This window comes from Danio rerio, chromosome 6 (assembly GCF_049306965.1).
Source record: "Danio rerio strain Tuebingen ecotype United States chromosome 6, GRCz12tu, whole genome shotgun sequence".
Classification (NCBI taxonomy): Eukaryota; Metazoa; Chordata; class Actinopteri; order Cypriniformes; family Danionidae; genus Danio; species Danio rerio.
Window position 1 is genome coordinate 58,867,956 of NC_133181.1, and position 19,545 is coordinate 58,887,500.

Below are 19,545 nucleotides of genomic sequence, written 5' to 3' on the forward strand. Positions count from 1 at the left end.
TGGAATACATCTTGATCCTTTCTGGAATGGATTTCGAGGTTAGTTTTCAATAGCAAATCAATTCATTTCAGCATTTCACGATTCGCAATGCATCAATTTATTGTCCTAATATAGGTATTTCATCTCGATGAAACCAATAGATTTCACGCGGCCGCCATTTTTAAAAGCAAGTCAGGGCTGCTGTGGGAAGAAACTCGGAAGTATCGTTGGGAATGTTGTGTACCTGGCTGTATATTTTATCAGAGAAGATAAAGTGACACAAATGTATTATTCCACCGCCTTCCGAGTGACCCGAAGGTCCGTTCTGAATAAATAGTGAAAATAAAAGGGATATCAGAGCTCATTTTCAGCTAAGTTAAGGGAAATGGCACTAGTTAGCTAACGTTTTCTTTCCCAAACACACGTTTTAGATGCCATTTATCAAACTCGAGTTAATAAACGGATTCTTTCTCTATATTAGACTCGTCACGATACTGAATTAAAAGAAAAAACGGCAATTTCCTGCTTACATTTAAGGCACTTTGGATGGCGTTCTTGAAACAGCGCTGATTTGCCATTGTGTTCACGTGCTCAACAGAAATGCTTGTGATTGGCCGAGAAGGTCATCAGTTCACCCACCGCTGTTTACTGAGCACAAACACAGACAGAAGAGCGATCTGCTTGATGACTCAACATCTTCACGGCTGCGTCGCGCTCCAGTCTCTGTGTATCTGTGTTTGCACTGGGTGAAGAGCTGTAAACTGAGTGCAAACACAGATACACGGAGACTGAAGCGCGAAGCAGCCGTGAAGATCAGTCGAGTCATCCGCACTCAGCAGCGCTTCAATGTTAGCCGCTTTTAAAACTTCAGTACTGGGACAACACTATTACAGACAACACGAGGGTGTGCTACAGAGCACTGCAGTGTTTTATCACTCACCGGGTTACATAGGCTGAAGCAGGAAAGCGTCCCCACGGTGTTTAACTGGTGCCAAGAAGTGAAGCCTTGGAGGACACTTGAGCATCCCACATAGCAAAATTTCTCTGGCCCAGCTCTGGCCCACACAATCAGGTTTTGCTTGGCCCACATGCCGCAGTGAATTACGGTACATGACTGGACCAAATCTGGCTTACAGACAAGGGCAAAACACGGACCATATCTGGGCCAAGTCTCAGCCAAGTTAATAACTCATAACTGGGCCTGAACTGGGCCAGATAGGTTGGTGTGTCACGATTGCAATGAAATTGATAAACCCATGGAGTGATGCGCTTTAGGCACACTATGGGCACGCTTTTTCTCAAAGTGACCTGATTGGTAGAATTTTTTTTCTTTTTAAAAAAAATGATTTTAGTGTATTTTAAATGTGGGTCAAGACTGGCCAAACTCACATGGCCCACTTATCAAATTTTTAAATCTGGGCCAAATACTACGTTTTTCATCTGGCCCAAATCTTGTGTGCCGCCTTAAAAACGGTGCCACCTCTGCCAAACCCGGGCCATGTTTGGCCCACATGCTGTATGCCAGTGCCGGATGAATGCCTGCTGTGCCAGCTTTTTGCCAAATCTGGGCCAGAATTCTTTGCTACTAGGGATATTACTCTTACAAAGATTACGATGTTGTTTGATGCCTAATTTGCTTTTAATTGTTTAAATTAAACTTGCTGTATAATATTAAAGTGATGTTTACACCATTTCTGCATTTTAAATATCTCAGCAACAGCTGGAGGTTTGTAGTGCACAGCATGTTGCTGCAATGTTTACAGTTACTCCTATACTTCCGGGTTTCTTCCCACCGCAGCCTCGCTTTGGTTCTTTAAAATGGCGGCCACGTGAAATAAGCGAATGGGAGAGCGAAACCACTATATTTATTAAAATGGATTCAAGAGTTATTGTATCTTAATATTATGCCCTTGCATTTTTGCAAGAGCGGCCAGACTATATATTTTGTGATCATTGCCATAAGCCCTTCTCTTGACTCAAATCAGACACTGCTATTTCACATAGAAACTACAACAATGGCGGACTACATTCATGCATCCATACCCGAGAAGCGTTTTTTGTGCATCAATTATTTTTGTGCATCTCTGTGGCAGAATTATTCCATTTCTAGTCTGACATACTGGTCACGTGTGCGCAGATATTTTTTGTGATGACTGCGTTTACCGAATTGTCGGCCTCACTTTATTGCAAGGTACAATTCTCTCTATTAACAAATTATTTATTGTGACCTTTGCCTCAATTAACAAACCGATTGGGTTTAGGGTAGGCAGAATATTCATATTCATGCAGAATATGTCTTTTTAAGTACTAAAAAACAACCAGTATCCTAATAAACAGCAGGTAATAAACCACTAGTGACCATTAAGAATTGTTTGAAGACTTTTATTTCAGTCAGTTGATCTACTTTGAAATATTGAGTAATGGGCAGGCTTTTTATTTTACGGATCATTCCCTCATAGTAAATTATCAGTATGGGGGGGCGTGGCTAATAATATTAATATACAGTTGCTATGGAAGCCCTCAGATTGAGGTCAACAGATAATGCATCCACTCCAAACACAGAAGTAAATGGTCAGACCTTGATTAAAGATTACCAAAACAGTTTTTTTTTTTTTTTTAGTGGATTAAATTGTGCTGATTAATTCGTCACCCAAGCGATAACAATGTTTCTACAATGCCCACTGAAACTAAGCAGGGCTGCACCCAGTCTGTACCTGGATGGGAGACCACATGGGAAAGCAAAGTTGCTGCCGGAAATGGTGTTAGTGAGCAACACAATCTCACGGCAATTCGTAACTTTTTGATTTAGTGGCTAATTCGTATGAATTCTATGTATGATCTTATTCATACAATTTAGTACGACTTGCTCATCCCCCAATGAAGGTTGGGTTTAGGAGTGGGGTTAGGTGCCACGCCTTCTTTTTAAAATCGCACAATTTCATACGACTGAACTCATACGAATTCGTACAAATTAGCCACTAAACTGGTAAAACGTAAAATACTTAAATTTTCTCGGGAGATCAGGCTGTAGTAAGACCATCAGGGGCGCTCAACCTGCGGTCTGTGTTTGTCCCAACGCCCCAGTATATTGATGGGGACTCTATACTGCTCAGTGAGCGCCGTTGGATGGTGAAAGCAAAATTCTCCTACGAAAGTGATTATAGCGCCTCCCGATGGTGAATGCAGCTACACTCACGGCAGGTATTATTTGATAATTCGGTCGTTTATCTCACTGATTTGGCAACCGTCAAACGTCATTAACGGTTTGAATTTCCGCGTAGTAAAAAACTATTAGTGTGCCATTTGGGACGACACTACATACATATACTATACTGTTGAGTGTGTAAGTGCATAAGTACATAGTGTATGAGTGCATAGTATATAGTGTGCCATTTGGGACGCAGCTTCTGTCTCCTCTCCACCAATCAGCTGGTGTGTGGTATGCGGTCTGGCCCAATATGGCTGCTGTCACGCCATCCAGGTGGATGCTGCACACTGGTTGTGAATTTGGGGGAATTCCCCCCAAAAAATGGGGGTGTATTATAATTATAATTATTATTAATATTATTATTATTTACAATGTGTGCTAGCTAAAATAAACATTGTGAATTTTGATTCTACATGGACATTTCTATAGAACTTTTGGATAGGGAAAGTTCTTGCCCCAGGTGGATGTAGTCTTAGTCATCCCAAACGAAATCCAGAAGAAACGAGACTTCCCGACGCAGGTTTAAGTTCAAATCTAGTTAATGTTAACCACACCCTGAAGATTTGAGTGACCAATCCCATTTTGATGGAGCTATTAAGAAGTCATCCGTCTGGCAACAAGTCCCCTGCTCTTAAGGGTGTCTCTGCCTACTCGAGTCGCTGTGAGAAAGCCTTCTGAAATCTCATGCTTTATGCTTTAATACTTTAACTGGTCATCTAATCTTTCAGGCAAATCTGCAAGGAGTTCACCGACTTGCTGACTCAGGACCGATCTCCTCTGGGAAACTCTAGGCCGGCTCCCATTCTGGAGCCCGGGATTCAAAGCTGCCTGACTCACTTCAGCCTCATCACCCATGGATTTGGTTCTCCGGCTATCTGTGCGGCCATGACCTCGCTGCAAAACTACCTCAACGAGGCGCTCAAACAGGTGGACAAAATGTACGTGAGTTCGACCGGAGACTCCTCACAAGCCTCTTCCGATGGTACCAATAAAGCAGACAAGATGGACAAACACCGAAAGTGAGACTTGATGGAATTTGGATTGGGACCATTCGAGCGCAATAACCGTTTTTGTAGCAGAACTACGTTTTTACCAGATCTGTCGTCGTTGTTGTAGTAGTTGTCGAATTTGTTTCCGTTCTGCTTTATTTGTTCCGACGTCAAGGTTTAACGTCGAGTCTTGGTCTTCCAGCACTTTCTCCTCCACAAAGACACACATTTCAATGGTTAGCCTTAGAGTTGTTTATCGGCCAATCCCGACTCAGATGCTCATCAGGAAGTTGTCTCTCCGAGGGGGGAACTGCAAAAAACGAGGAAGTTGTCGAGTTTCCCCAAAGACACCATTTCAAGAGCTGACGTGGATTTTAACAATGTTTTTCTTTCACTACCGATCTGGGAGGAGGAAGCTGGGTTTCTCTGTGTCCTCCTCCTTGGTGCTGACCTCCTAATGGACTTATCAAGGATGTGATTATATGTTTTTGAGACATTATACGCTTCATTGGACACAGTGTTATTGTTCTTCTGTTTGTGGGTGTGTTGTCGGCATGAGTGGTTGTTTGTATGTGTGTGTGCATGTATTTACATGATTACTAAGCCCTATATTCACAACATCAGTGGATTTTTACTATTTGTCACCCTGGATCCCAAAACCTTTAGTCTTGAGTTGCACAGGTTTCTTTTTGTTGATGGCAAAAATGCATCGTGTAGGTCAACATTTTATTTAGTGCCAAAATCTTTAAGATATTAAGTGAACATTACTTAATCTTCCATGTTTCACAAAGACATTTTGTAGGTTTATTTCTATAAATCTATCAAAACCTAATTTTTGTTTAGTAATGTGCATTGCTGATAACTTCATTTGGACAACTTTAAAGGTGATTTTTCTGAATATTTAGATTTTTTTAACCCTCATTTCTCTCGACCAAATATTGTCCCAGGAAAAAAAACTATACACCAACGGAAAGCTCATTTATTTGGTTTTCAGATGATGGATACATCTCAATTTTCTAAGCTCTAAATTTACAATATCAGTGGAATTTTACCATTTGTGACTCTGGATTTTTCAGAAACCAGTCTTAAAGGGCCATGACACCCCCCACTTTCGGTTAAAGTCTACTTCAGAATTTTTTCAAAAGATGCATGATTAATGGGCGTGGAGCTCCGCGAGCATCGGGCAGGAGTGGGCGTGGCCAGCAGGGGAGAAGGGGAGCGAACAAAGCTAGCTCACAAAATGAGACAAACCGTGAGGAGACGCATGAGTTTATAGTTTACAAAGTTAAAATGCAAAGAAATGAACAGTGATTTAATGCCCTGCTACATTTGTTTTTCGTAATTTCATATACAGATAACCACAGTTTATATCATTATAAAGATAAGTGTGTTCATGTAAACACTATAAATGAGGACTTCTCCCTCAATCCCCGTATCCAGCAGACTCAGTGCAGCAGGTCTCCTGACCCGTCTATTTTAACCGTTAGCCCTGCTGGTAATCTGGAGGATTTAGGCAAGCACAGCAGCACGGCGATGTGTCTGAATGTGAATGAACCCCTGATAAAAGACAGCGTCCGCCATTCTCTAATTCTCGTGCTGCTCTCCCGACAAAAATGCTTGCAGCACACAAACAGCTTTGCTGTATGATCGGCCCTGACAAGATCGCGGGGGAAAACATGCAACAAACCCCGTGGATCATGGAAACAAACGCATATGAGCCTTCATGAATGGCTAAAAACTGTGTGCTTGGGTCCGTGTCTCACAGCTCGGGCTCGACTCTGGCAGGTCTGGCAGGTCTCATGAATAATTAAGCAGCCGGCTCTTCTTATAGGATAAGAAAACTCGGCTATGAATAATAATGAGAAACCGCTACGTCGCCGATTTTGATCCCGCCCCAAAAATCATTTTAAACCCGGAAGCTGAAATTAGCTGACAAAAGCTCAAAATTATTCAGTTTTCCCCACAATTAAAGCTGACTGCTGCTAACATTGTCTTAACTGATGCTCAACACACAAAATTTGTTAATATAAAAAAAAGTTCTCCAGTGTGTCCTGAACCTTTAAGTTGCACAGGTTTCTTTTTGTGAATCGGAGAAATGCATCGTGTAGGTCAACATTTTATCTTGTGCCAAAATCTTTAGGATATTAAGTGAACATCACTTAATCTTCTATGTTTCACGAAGACCTTTTGTAGGTTTATTTCTATAAATCTATCAAACCCTAATATTTCTTTAGTAATTTGCATTGCGGATAACTTGATTTGGGCAACTTTAAAAGTGATTTTGTTCAATATTTAGATGTTTTTTAACCCTCACATTACACATTGTATCTCTGCAAAATATTTTCCCATTTTTACAAACCATACATCAAAGAAAAGCGTATTTATTCGGTTTTCAGATGACAAATACATCTAAATTTTCTAAGACCTATATTCCTGATATCAGTGGATTTTTACCATTTGTTTATCTGGATTTTTTACAAAGCCAGTCTTGAGTTGCACAGCTTTCTTTTTGTAAATCGAAGAAATGCAATGTATAGGTCAGCAATATTTAGTGCCAAAATCTTTAAGAACATAAGTGAACATTACTCAGTCTTAAATGTTTCACAAAGACATTTTGTAGGTTTATTTCTATAAATCTATCAAAACCTAATCTTCACTTAGAAATGTGCATTGCTGATAACTTCATTTGGACAACTTTAATGGGGATTTTCTGAATATAATTTTTTTTTAACCCTCACATTGGAGATTTACAAACAGTTGTGTCTCGACCAAATATTGTCCTATCATAACAAACCATACATCAACCGAAAGCTTATTAAGTTTTCAGATGACGTATACGTCTCAATTTCCTCAAATGTACACTTATGACTAGTTTTGTGGTATTTTTGGGGTCACAAATGAGACATCTTCCATCTCAATCAGCTAGGAACAATTTAAAAGACCCTGATGATTAAGTTAACATGATCAAATATCATACGCTTATTAGGTGTGTGTGTGTGCGTGTGTGTGTGTGCGCGTGTGTGTGTATGAGTCTGTTCATCTGTTCGTTGCCTTCACATACAGAAGTTAAATGTTCCATTTGTCTTTCCCCAAATGTAAATAATTTCTAATTTATGTTGTAATTTAATGGGATTTGTAAATATTGGTACAATTATGGTGTTTGGTTCCCACTTTTTAAGAAAAAAAAAAGATGTGTTAAGCTTTTATAAAGGGTTCTTTTTTGTTTTGTTTTCAATAATATAGTGGTTAGGCTATGGGATCGATATGCTTTGATATGTGTAATATTGGTTTTAAAGCTGTAGGAATAAAAACTCAACACTCTTGAATTGTGTTGACCGAGACTGTCCATTTTTACGATTTGTAGAGTTGTACACTTCACTACACGCATGCCCTGCCAGTGAGGCGTGTCGAAAAATGGCCAATTCATGTGTATAAAGATTCCTTTTTAAAATAAATGTCAGCAATGCTCACAGAAAGAGTGGTCGTCATTAAGCTAAACATCGGGGTTAGAAAAAGAAGGTCAACTGAAGCCTTTCCTTGGAAAAAAAAGGAGGCTGTTTGTGCCATACGAAACCCCCCTGAACACCTGTCCTACCTGGATTACTCTTTGCATGTTTGTTTTTGTCGTTCGCTCTAAACAGACAGTTCTCCCTCTTTTCGTAAGCATGCTTATCTGGCAAATTGGCGTGACAGGACAACAGTAAAGCGTGTGAAGTTTCCGCTTGGCTCTTTTCATATTTAAATCCGCCACAGTGAAACTGTCAATGCGGTTTCAGAAGAAGTGACGGGACTGTTGAGTAGAGTTAAACAAAGAGAATATTGACCCTGTGCTTTTCCTTTCTTTTTTTAATAGCCACACTACTTTATTATTAATATAGTTTGCTGTCGGTTGCAATGTTTTATTCATATCTTTTTCTTTTTTTGTTGTTGTTGTAAAGTTAGCATGTATACCCAAATAGCAGACCTTAAAGGGATAGTTCACTTAAAATTCAAAATACTGTCATCGTTTGCTCACTTTTTCTGGACCCAAACAGTTTCTTTTAATGAACACAAAAGAAGTTTGTTTGTTTTTATGAAGAAAGCTAAAACCCTAAAACTATTGACTTCTATTGTAGTTGTTTTTCCTGCCATGGAACTTGCTTTTTTATAGATTTATACACTTGGTTTTTCCATTTGTGTTCATCAGAAGAAACTCGTGAAGGTTTGAAACTACTTCAGCGAGAGTAAATAGTTAATAACTGTATTTTTTTTGGTTAAACTATCAGTTTAACGTTGCATAAACAGTCCAAAAGTTAAAAATATTAAGTGTGCATCCTCATATAATTATTTAAGGCAGTGGTTCTCAAACTGTGGTATGTGTACCACTAGTGGTACAAGGGTCTCCTTCTAGTGGTACGCGGAAGACTCACTGAATAATAAAAGAATAAAATGAACACACTTTTAACCAGGTTTTCCAGGTTTTGATGAATAGATTAATACTTTACAACTACAGCAGTTTCCTTTTTGCTTTTTAAGAACAGTGCCACTTGTAATTAACTTTTAACAGCACATTTTAATTTAAATGGAGAAGTTTTTTTTTTTGTCTGCAAGAACAGTTAATGTTTAAACTTATGTTTAAAGTGGCTGACAATCATACAAATTCTTAATAATAGGAATAAATCTGCCCCATTTTAAACTGTGAAGAGCTGTAGCTGTTTAGTTAGGCCTGCTATGCTACTGTATTACAATACATTAAGGTGGTACTAGATGGGCATGTACCGTGGGTCACGCCGATCACTCGACGCAGAATGCAAGGCAAGTCAAGTTTATTTATATAGCACATTTCATACACGGTGGCAATTTAAAGTGCTTTACATAAACATGAATAAAAGAAGCAAGTATAAGAAAAATAAAAACAAATTAAAAATGATTAAAAAAAAACATAAAAACAAATAAAATGTGTAATAAAAGTATGAAAGAGAAGAGAAAAACACAATAGAGTGATCTGTCGGACGCAGCACAGTGCTCATTCAGTAAAGGCACAGCTAAACAGATGTGTTGTCAGTCTTGATTTGAATGTGCCTAATGTTGGAGCACATCTGATCATTTCTGGAAGCTGATTCCAGCAGTGAGGAGCGCTGTTAGTAGCTAAAGGCCGATTCACCCTGCTTTGACTGAACTCTTGGAATTTCTAGTTTATTTGATCCTAGAGATCTGAGTGATCTGTTGGGTTTGTATTCAGTGAGCATATCTGCAGTGTATTGAGCTCCTAGGCCATTTAGTGATTTATAGATCAGTAATAATACTTTAAACTGTATTCTGAATGTAACTGGGAGCCAGTGTAAAGACATGAGGACAGGTGTGATGTGCTCTGATTTTCTGGTTCTGGTCAGAATCCTGGCTGCAGCATTCTGGATGAGCTGTAACTGTCTGACTGTCTTTTTGGGAAAGCCAGTGAGGAGGCCGTTACAGTAATCCACTCTGCTGCTGATAAAAGCATGAACAAGTTTCTCTAAGTCTAGAAACAAAGCATCTAATTCGTGCAAGGTTTTTGAGATGATAGTATGCTGATTTACTAACTGTTTTGACATGACTATTGAAACTCAGATCTGACTCCAGAATCACACCAAGATTCTTGACCTTATTTTTTGTTGTTTAAACCTTAAAGCCAAGGTACGCATTCACCTTGAGAACCTCATCTCTGTTCCCAAACGCAATGACTTCAGTTTTCTCTTTGTTTAACTGAAGAAAATTTTGGTGCATCCACTTGTTAATTTCATCAATGCACTGGCAAAGGGTGTCAATGGGGCTGTAGTCATTAAGCAGTAAGGCTAAGAAGATCTGAGTGTCATTTAGACAAGAAACAAGACAAAACCTTCACATATATATATATTTTTTTCCTTTATATATTTACAGTTGAGAAATTATTAGCTCTTCTATGTAATATTTAGTCTTTTTAAAGTATTTATCAAGTAATATTTAACGAAAATTTCCACAGTATTTCCTAAATATAAGATAAAATAGATCAGTTATTAGAAATGAGTTATTAAAACTATTACGTTTAGAAATGTTTACAAAATCTTTCCATTAAACAAAAATTGGGGGAAAAATATACGGACGGGCGTATAATTCAGACTTCACCTGTTTATAAATATATTAGGTTTTATAAAAATAGCTTAAGATTTATTGAATGAACATTTATGTGAAGAAGGGGGCAGTAATGAGAGGATCTCATGCTGTGGTAGGAGATTTGGTTCTTTCTCATTATTTGGCTCAGAGGGAGCATGTAAAGTTTGAACAGGAGAGGTGCCAGAATCGAGCCTTGTGGGACTCCACATGTCATGGGTGTCCACCTCGACCTATGGTCACCTATACTGACATGGTAACCTCTACCTTCAAGGTAAGATCTGAACCATTTGAGGACCGTGCCAACCCTGTTTTCCAGCCTATCCAGAAGTATGCTGTGATCGACAGTGTCAAATGCGGCACTGAAGTATAGACCAGGCTTAAGGCGAAGAAAAATGAATGATGAAGTTGTGCGGTGAATGACCAAGATCCCATAATGCAGTAAATAAATGTGGAGGAAATACAAGCATGAATCACAAAATACAGAAAAGTGCTAGTTTAGGGATGTTGTTTACAGTGTGAGCACACAATTATCTAAGGTAAGGAAGTTTGGACTGTTGATTCAAAGTTAATTCAGTGAAGGTCTGCGATCTGGGTATCTCCCTTTGTTTACACCTCAAGAATCAGATGGCTGATATACGACTATACAGAGACACAACTATCACATCTCCTTATCAAAACTATCCCCTATCCTACTCCGTTCTCACAGCAAGCACTTTCAACTTCTCATACGCAATGAGATCGCAGGTGTGTGTGTGTGTGTGTGTGTGTGTGTGAGCAAGTGTTTGTGTGTGTGTGTTGAGTGACTGACTCATGTAACTGAACTGACAGTAGAGCAAGTGTGAGCTTCTCCCTCAGAACCTGTCGGACCAGATGTGTGGCTTTGCTGCGCGCCCACAGTTGACTCTAACCGCCTGCTCTTATTCCGATTTGTTTTTACCCCTGCGTGGAGATGTAAGTTGAGATGCAGCAACTTTGTCGGACTTGCTTTGATGCTGGGCTGTAGGTGTTTGTGCCACAACTTCCTCTTGTACCTGAAAGGTGTTGATCGGTGTGAAATGCGCGCGCGCACACACACACACACACATCAACACAGACTTCGAAAAAAGTCACACACGGAAGTTTTGATAAATGTTGGAGATACAGCTGCATTACTTTAAGGAGCTCCGCATGAGAATGCACTGAGCTTGAGCTTGACAAGCCAAACAAACAATAATTTTCCTTCGGCTTAGTCCCTTTATTAATCAGGGGCTGCCACAGCTGAATGAACCGCCAACTTCTCCAGCATATGTTTTACGCAGCAGATGCCCTTCCAGCTGCAAACCAGTATTGGGAAACACCCATACTCTATGGCCAATTTAGTTTCCACAATAGCACATGTGTTTGGACTGTGGGGGGAAACTGGAGCTCCTGGAGGAAACCCACGGCAACGCAAGGAGAACATGCAAACTCCAGCGACCTTCTTGCTGTGAGGCGACAGTGCTTACCACTGAGCCACCATGCTGCCTCTCTAAAGAGCTTAAAATAAAGAATATTTGGTGGCATAATACGAAGTGGTTGCTAGGGTGTTACTATGCAGTTGCTATGAGCTTCTGGGTGATTTTGAAATGTCAATATGTGGTTGCAAAGTCTATGCTTAGTGTTACGATGCCATTACTTACAGCTTTAAAGGATATTTGAGTTATTTCGGGGTGTTGTTATGTGGTTGCTAAGGCATTACGAGGATACCTGAATGATTTTGGGATGTTGCCACATGGTTGCTAAGGTGTTTCTAGAGTGTTCTGATGGTTTACATGGCCATATATTGAGTGATTATTGGGTGTTGCTAAGGTGTTACTAGGGTCTTCTGAGGACTTGAAAGTTAGTTGAATAGAGGTTTAAGCTAAGTGTTGCTATGGTGTTCTGATTGTTTGTTTTCAAAGACATTTCTTGAGTGATAATTGGGTTTTGCTAAGCTGTTACTAGGGTCTTCTGAGGGCTTTAAAGTTAGTTGAATAGTGGTTTAAGCTAAGGATTTCCAAAGGGTTTTGGGGTGTTTCCACATGGTTGCTAAGGGGTTGCTATGGTGTTCTGATTGTTTGTTTTCAAAAACAATTCTAGAGTGATTACTGTGCATTTCTAAGGTGTTACGATGGTCTTCTGAGAGCTTTAAAGTTAGTTGAATAGTGGTTTAAGCTAAGGATTCCTGAATGATTTTGGGGTGTTGCCATATGGATGGTTGCTAAGGTGTTGCTAAAGTGTTCTGATTGTTTTCAAGGGCATTGCTTAATTGAGTGTTGCTATGATGTTACTAGGATCCTCTGAGCGCACTCCAGTTTGATGCTTAGTGGTTTAAACTAAGGACATCTGAATAATTTTGGGGTGTTGCCACATGGTTGCTAAGGTGTTGCTATGGTGTTCTGCTAGTTTGTTTTTAAAGAAAATTCTTGACTGATTATTGGGCATTTCTAAGGTGTTACGATGGTCTTCTGAGAGCTTTAAAGATAGTTGAATAGTGGTTCAAGCTAAGGAGACCAAGATGATTTTGGGGTGTTGCCACATGGTTGCTAAGGTGTTGCTAAAGTGTTCTGATTGTTTTCAAGGGCATTGCTTAAGTGATTATTGGGTGTTGATAAGGTGTTCTTAATGCTTTTAAAGTTGTTGCTTAATGGTTCAATCTAAAGATAACTGAATGAATTTGGGGTGTTGCCGCATGGTTGTTAAGGGGTTGCTAGAGTGTTGAGTCTTGGGTGATTATAGGTTGTTGCTAAGGTGCCACTATGGTCTTCTAAGTGCTTTTAAGGTTGTTCTTAGTGGTTCAAGCTAAAGATTTCTGAATTATTTTTGGGTATTGCTTCATGGTTTATTAGGTGTATCTAGAGTGTTCTAAATGTTGTCAAGGTGTTTCCTGAGTGATTTTGGAGTGTTGCCACATAGTTGTGTTGCTAGGATGTTGCTAAAGTGTTCTAATCATTTTCCTGGCTACTTTCTGGGTGATTTTTGGGTGTTGCTAAGGCTGTTTAAGGGTGTTTACTGGGGTCTTCTAAATGCTTTCAAGGTTGTTGCTTAGTAGTTCAAGCTAAGGATGCACTTGGGTATTGCCTCGTGGTTGCCAAGGTGTTGCTAAGGTGTTTTCAAGGCCATTTTCTAACTTATTTTGGGGCTTTGCTATATAGTTTATATTTGGTTCAACTTGAATTTTTACTGTAGGTGGACAAAAAACATTCAAGTTATCTTTTTAACATGCAGGACTTTGTTTTCATGTTAAAAGGAGTAACATTTGTACCAGTCCTAATTTCTTGATGACTTCAGTGATAATAACTGTCTCTCTTAACCTTTGTTTCTCAATATTTATGAAATCAGTTCCTGAATAGAACAGCTTATATGTGCATGAAATTTAATTAGTCAAAATAGCCGTAGGCATTAGGCCTCTCTAAGAAGCTGTACTGATAAGCTAAGCTAGCATTAGCGGCGCCTTGTGTTTTAGATTTGCATAAATTACTATTAATATATGCAGATATCCTAATTAAGAAGTGCAAAGCTTATTTGTTTAGAGCCAAATCAATGTTTCTTACAGCCCCTGATTGGACGGCAGTAGTGGAGAATGCTACGCTTCCAGATGACTACAAGCTGCAGAGCTTTTTATGTGCACACAAACATAAATAAATCTCAAGCACATAAATGTTGACTTGCTAATGCCCTATTTATTGGTGAGTAATCACACATTACTGACTTGAAGAATAGGATTAAATTGGCACAGTTGACTTTTATTTTGTAGAATCTTAAACTTTGTAAAACTTAAAAAAAAAAGTTGAAACCTGATTAACTCATTAAAAAAAGTTTAACCAACATACAAATATTTTTTGTTTTGACTTTTTGTAGCTACATTATTTTACAGTGTATTTCTATTTCTACATTTATGGTTTGTAAACAAAAGACTAATAAATGTGAGTGTATGTTATCTCATTTTGAGGACTTATTTAAAATGCGATGTTGCATCAAAAGGAGATAAAATAAACAATAATATTTGGTGGCATAATAGTGGTGGGTGACACGTGGCTCAGTGGTTGGCACTGTTGCATCACTGCAAGAAGGTCGCTGGTTTCAGTCCCGGCTGGCCCAGTTGCCGTTTCTGTGTGGAGTTTGCATGTTCTCCCCATGTTGGGGTGGGTTTCCTCGGGTGCTCCAGCTTCCCCCACAGTCCAAACACATGCGCTATATAGTCGTATAGGGGAATTGCGTAAGCTAAATTGACCACAGTATGAGTGTGTTTGTGAATGTGAGGGTGTATGGGTGTTTCCCAGTACTAGGTTGCAGCTGGAACATATGCTAGATAAGTTGGCTGTTCATCCCACTGGGGCGACCCCTGATGAATAAAGGAACTAAGCTGAGGAAAATGAATGAATACTTAGTGGTTGCTAGGATGGTAATCACTTCTGGGTTATTTTAGAATATAAACATGTGGTTACTAAGGCAATGCTCTGGTGTTGCTGATGCCATTATTTAGGGCAGGGGTGTCCGAATTCGGTCCTGGAGCCGGGCCAGTGTCCTAGAAAGTTTAGCTCCAACCCTAATCAAACACACCTGAAGCAGCTAATCAAGCTCTTACTAGACATACTAGAAACTTTCGGGCAGGTGTGTTGAAGCAAGTTGGAGCTAAACTCAGCAGGAGTGTCTACTCTGTTTGCCACGAAAATAAGGGCTTTTAAGAATTTATCGTCAAATTTGAGAAAACACAATTGTCTATTTATTGTTTATTTATTGTGAATTTAGTCAAATTGTGTCTGACTTTACAATGGTATTGTAAGCATAATGTTACCAAAAGTTAAAAGTTACTTATATGGCAAGAACCACATGACATGACATGACTGTTTTAGCCTAGTTTTTTTTTTTATTTATTTTTTTTTTTTTTTGTGCAAGGTGAATAAATGTATCACTGAAATTATACGTTTTGCATCAGGTACATTTAGCTGTGAGTTTGTGATGTGTTTTTCATTGAATTTATATGTTGTTTACTAAGTTGAAAAGTAACACTGCTTTTCCTAGTTTGATTTTAATACAGAGAAAACGTCCTAATCAATTAAAAAACTACTCAAAATAAAAATATTGCCCCCCTCTGAGACTGAGAGCTGAATCACATGAAAGTCAGCTCTGATTTTTTTTTACTACGTTTTTTTTACTTTTTTTTTTTTTTTTGAAAAAAATTTTGACTTTTTGTTCTATTTTTAGGAAATAAAACGGTTCTTGGTGTTCTTTGAGTCTACATTCAGTATGAGTAAAATACTTAAGTTCTTTTAAAATTGGATACTTTAATACTTTTACTCAAGTCTTATTGGAGTTGGTGACTTGTAACTTGTAATGGAGTAACTTTTACAGTAAGGTATCTGTACTTTTACTCAAGTATGATTTTCTGGTACTCTTTACACCTCTGGCTGTGTTACACACTGCATGGAAGGTCATTTTCAAAAACCCATAATTGGGGCTCTTTAAATTCATTCATTCATTCATTTTCGACTTAGTTCCTTTATTAATCTGGGGTCGCCACAGCGGAATGAACCGCCAACTTATCTAGAATAAGTTTTTTTTTGCAGTGGATGCCCTTCTAGCCGTAACCCATTACTGGAAAAGCTCTTTAAATTTAAACTTTAAAATAATTTTTTTTTTTTTACAGTGTATTTACGTTTCAACATTTCTACCAACTTGGTTGCGTAACACATTTTATTTGGCGTTTCTGAATGCAAGCGGAGGACTGTGACTGTCTGGTTTGTGTTAGGAATCATTAGCAGTGACACTGATGGAAATAGAAACTCTAAACCGCTGTAACCGCTTCTTTAAGACACTTTAAACGAAGTCTGTAACAGCCCTCAGCTCCAGCGCATGCATGTTTTCGCACACACTCATTTGGAGAAGTTGTTTGAGACGAATATCTTGTGTTAAGAACGTTAGGAGCACATGTCTGGCTTCAGATGTTGTTGTACCGATGGAAAAGGGGGATTTTGCCAAGCCGAGGAGCTGCTTGTTGGTATGAGGAAGCTAAATAATGGGAACATAAAAGTTTGTGGAGAGAGGGGTGTGTGTGTGTGCGTGTGTGTGTGCGCGTGTGCGTGTGCGTGTGTGCGTGTGTGTGTGTGTGTGTTTAACAGGAACAACAAAGAATTCCTGCAGAAAATGCTGGGAATGAATTTAAATTACAGACGTGGAGGAATTCTGCCTGCATGTTCAGGTGGAGAGGGAGCTTTTTGAGAGCTTTTTTGGTGTGGGTCTTTCTCAAGTAAGAGTCCCACTGGCTAGTGATTATTATTATCATTTAAAAATATTGTTCACATTTCTTTTTTGGAGAAAAATTCTCTTTTTGTAATCAGTGCTAATTGCAAATAACATTAGCCTATAATAGTAAAGGCCAAACAAATATTACATTATTTCAGCTTGTCACAGTTGAAAGTATATTTTAACGTAGCTAGCATTTATTTATTTATTCATTTATTTATTTATTTATTTATTTATTTAAAAATACTGTTTTTCATTTATTTATTAAAAGTTTAAAAATACTTTGTTTTTATTTATTTAAACATTTTAAAATATTTAGTTTTTAATTTACTTATTTTAAAATACTTAGTTTTTCATTTGTTTATTTATTTATTAAAAATTAAAAATACTTAGTTTTTATGTATTTATGTAATTATTTATTTATTTAAAAATACTATGTTTTTCATTTATTCATTTATTTAAAATAAAATAAATAAAATAAATTTTTTCAATACTTAGTTTTTTATTTATTTATTTAAAATGCCTGTTATTCATTTATTTAAATTTTTAAAAATAAAAATATTTTGTTTTCATTTATTTATTCATTTAAAAATACTTTGTTTTTAATTAATTCATTTATTTATTTAAAATTACTAAGTTTTTCATTTATTTCATTATTTATTTAAAACTGTAAAAATACTTAGTTTATATAAATATATATAAATCATAATATATTTTTTTTCCTTTTTTTGTTTTCATTTCATTTATTTATTTATAATGAACGGATAACTGACTGCTTATTTAATATAGTGTTATGTCATTTAAACAAATATTACATTATTTCAGCTTGTCATAGTTTAAAGTATATTTTAATGTAGCATTTATTTATTTATTTATTTATGTATTCACATATTTCTTTAAAATTTTACTTTTCGGCTTAGTCCCTTTATTAATCCGGGGTCGCCACAGCGGAATGAACCACTAACTTATCCAGCACGTTTTTACGCAGCGGGTGCCCTTCCAGCCGCAACCCATCTCTGGGAAACATCCACACACACTTATTTACACTCATACACAACAGACAATTTAGGCTACCCAATTCACCTGTACTGCATGTCTTTGGACTGTGGGGGAAACCAGAGCACCCGGAGGAAACCCACGAGGACGCAGGGAGAACATGCAAACTCCACACAGAAACGGCAGCTGTCCCAGCCGAGGCTCGAACCAGCGACCTTTTTACTGTGAGTCGACAGCACTACCTACTGAGCCAGTGTCGCCCCCGCCATTATTATTATTATTATAAATATTAATAATATGTTTTTTCATTTTATTTTAATAGCTAATATTTTAGAACAATTTAATATTTATAACAAATTATTTTCTGTAATCGATTTGCCGAAATGAGTTTCAGGAATTTCCTAAAAATGACCCACTTCAGAACAGATCTCCCTTTTTTTCTGTTTTCTTCTTCGATCTGCTCTGTGGGAATGCGATGGTCTGCGTGCGTCTCTCGTGTTCAGTCACCCAAACAACCAACCCTCCTTCAGCCACAACATCTCTCTCTCTCTCTCTCTCTCTCTCTCTCTCTCTCTCTCTCTCTCTCTCTCTCTCTCTCTCTCTCTCTCTCTCCCTCTTCATCCTTCTCTTCATCTTCATCTTCCAGACAGCAGATGTCTGAGTTTCCGCGGGAAGCGTCGCTCCGGCAGGAAAACGGTAAGATCCTCCAAACAAAACGGCCATCTTTATCTACTTCCCTCCGCAAGAAACAACTCCGCAAACTCATCCAGCTTAATTAAAAGCATCTGTTGCGATATACGAGTCCTGTTTATTCTCCTATAATGCACTAAACACGGCTAATCAAAACAACATGGCTGATTTCCCTTCCAGCCTCGGAGACACAATCAGATACAAAACCGTTATTTTTTTTTTTTAAACTTTAACGTTTTTTCCAGCTTCAACAACAACTAAAAACGGTCTCTTGTTCTGTATCGTCGTCTCTATCAGCTGATAGTCTTGAATTCGAAGGTCACGGGGGTGAATAGTGCAATTTGTTTGCTCATATACAAAACCTTTCAACTTTTTTAATTTAGTTTTTAGTCTCTTGTTATGAGTCGTAGTCTCTGATTGTCTCAAATTGGAAGCCCACAAGGGTAAATAATAATTAGTTTGCTCAATAGCTCACAGAGAGTTTGTTATCGGCTCAGGATCTTTGGCTTCATGTGTTTTCATCATCAGTCATTGATTGCTCTGTTGATGTTAATCCTGCATGTTCATATCCACCATATGGCAGATTCTCATGCTCCAGAGACGCTTCTTTTAAGCTGTGCTGATAGACAGAGCGATGTGAACCACTGTAAGAAAACCACCTGTCATTGGTTCAGCATGGTCAGCCTGTTTTGATCATCACTTTGACACAAAATGCAATTATTAATGGAAATTATCACAGCAAGTATGCATTAAATGGATCGAAAGTTATAAATTGGTGCCCTGTCTGCTTTTCAACACTGTAATTTAACAAAGTATCTTTTATTGACATTATAGTAGTTTAAACAATCTATCTATCTATCTATCTATCTATCTATCTATCTATCTATCTATCTATCTATCTATCTATCTATCTATCTATCTATCTATCTATCTATCTATCTCTGTCTGTCTATCTATCTATCTATCTATCTATCTATCTATCTATCTATCTATCTATCTATCTATCTATCTATCTATCTATCTATCTATCTATCTATCTCTGTCTGTCTGTCTGTCTGTCTGTCTGTCTGTCTGTCTGTCTGTCTGTCTGTCCATCTAAATCAGTTAATTAGTTTATTGTATTTTTGACATTAAACATAAAATAACAGAAAGAGTAATTAATTACCAACCAACACCAACCCAGAAAATATACCAATATAAGCTGTTAAAATGTCAATAAAAGTCACTTTTTCAAACTTTTCAAGAAAGATTAAGATCCCAAAAATCTAAAAGCATAAATTGAAGGAAAGAAAAATACAGATTTTTTTAGAACTATTTTTTTAGTTTTTTAGT

The 19,545-nt window shown here is 37.8% G+C and overlaps 2 protein-coding genes across 12 annotated transcripts in view; both read left to right on the plus strand.

The window, feature by feature from the left end:
• The window catches only part of tfap2c (transcription factor AP-2 gamma (activating enhancer binding protein 2 gamma)), a 40,378-nt gene extending 32,726 nt beyond the window's left edge, over positions 1 to 7,652 (plus strand). For 4 of the 5 annotated variants that reach the window (XM_073952910.1, XM_017356481.4, XM_021476853.3 and 1 more), the window contains exon 7: positions 3,916 to 7,652. In XM_073952910.1, coding sequence (XP_073809011.1) covers positions 3,916 to 4,210 — 295 coding nt within the window. In that variant the 3' untranslated portion in view covers positions 4,211 to 7,652. The remainder of the gene's footprint in view (positions 1 to 3,915) is intronic. The other variant, NM_001008576.2, reaches the window with a different exon arrangement.
• A 10,287-nt stretch (positions 7,653 to 17,939) lies between these two features.
• LOC137496031 (uncharacterized) overlaps positions 17,940 to 19,545 on the plus strand; it is a 166,689-nt gene continuing 165,083 nt past the window's right edge. For 6 of the 7 annotated variants that reach the window (XR_012408271.1, XR_012408269.1, XR_012408279.1 and 3 more), the window contains exon 1: positions 17,956 to 18,219. The gene's annotated coding sequence lies outside the window, so the exon portion shown is untranslated. Of the gene's footprint in view, positions 18,220 to 19,545 lie in introns of all 7 variants that reach the window. The other variant, XR_012408272.1, reaches the window with a different exon arrangement.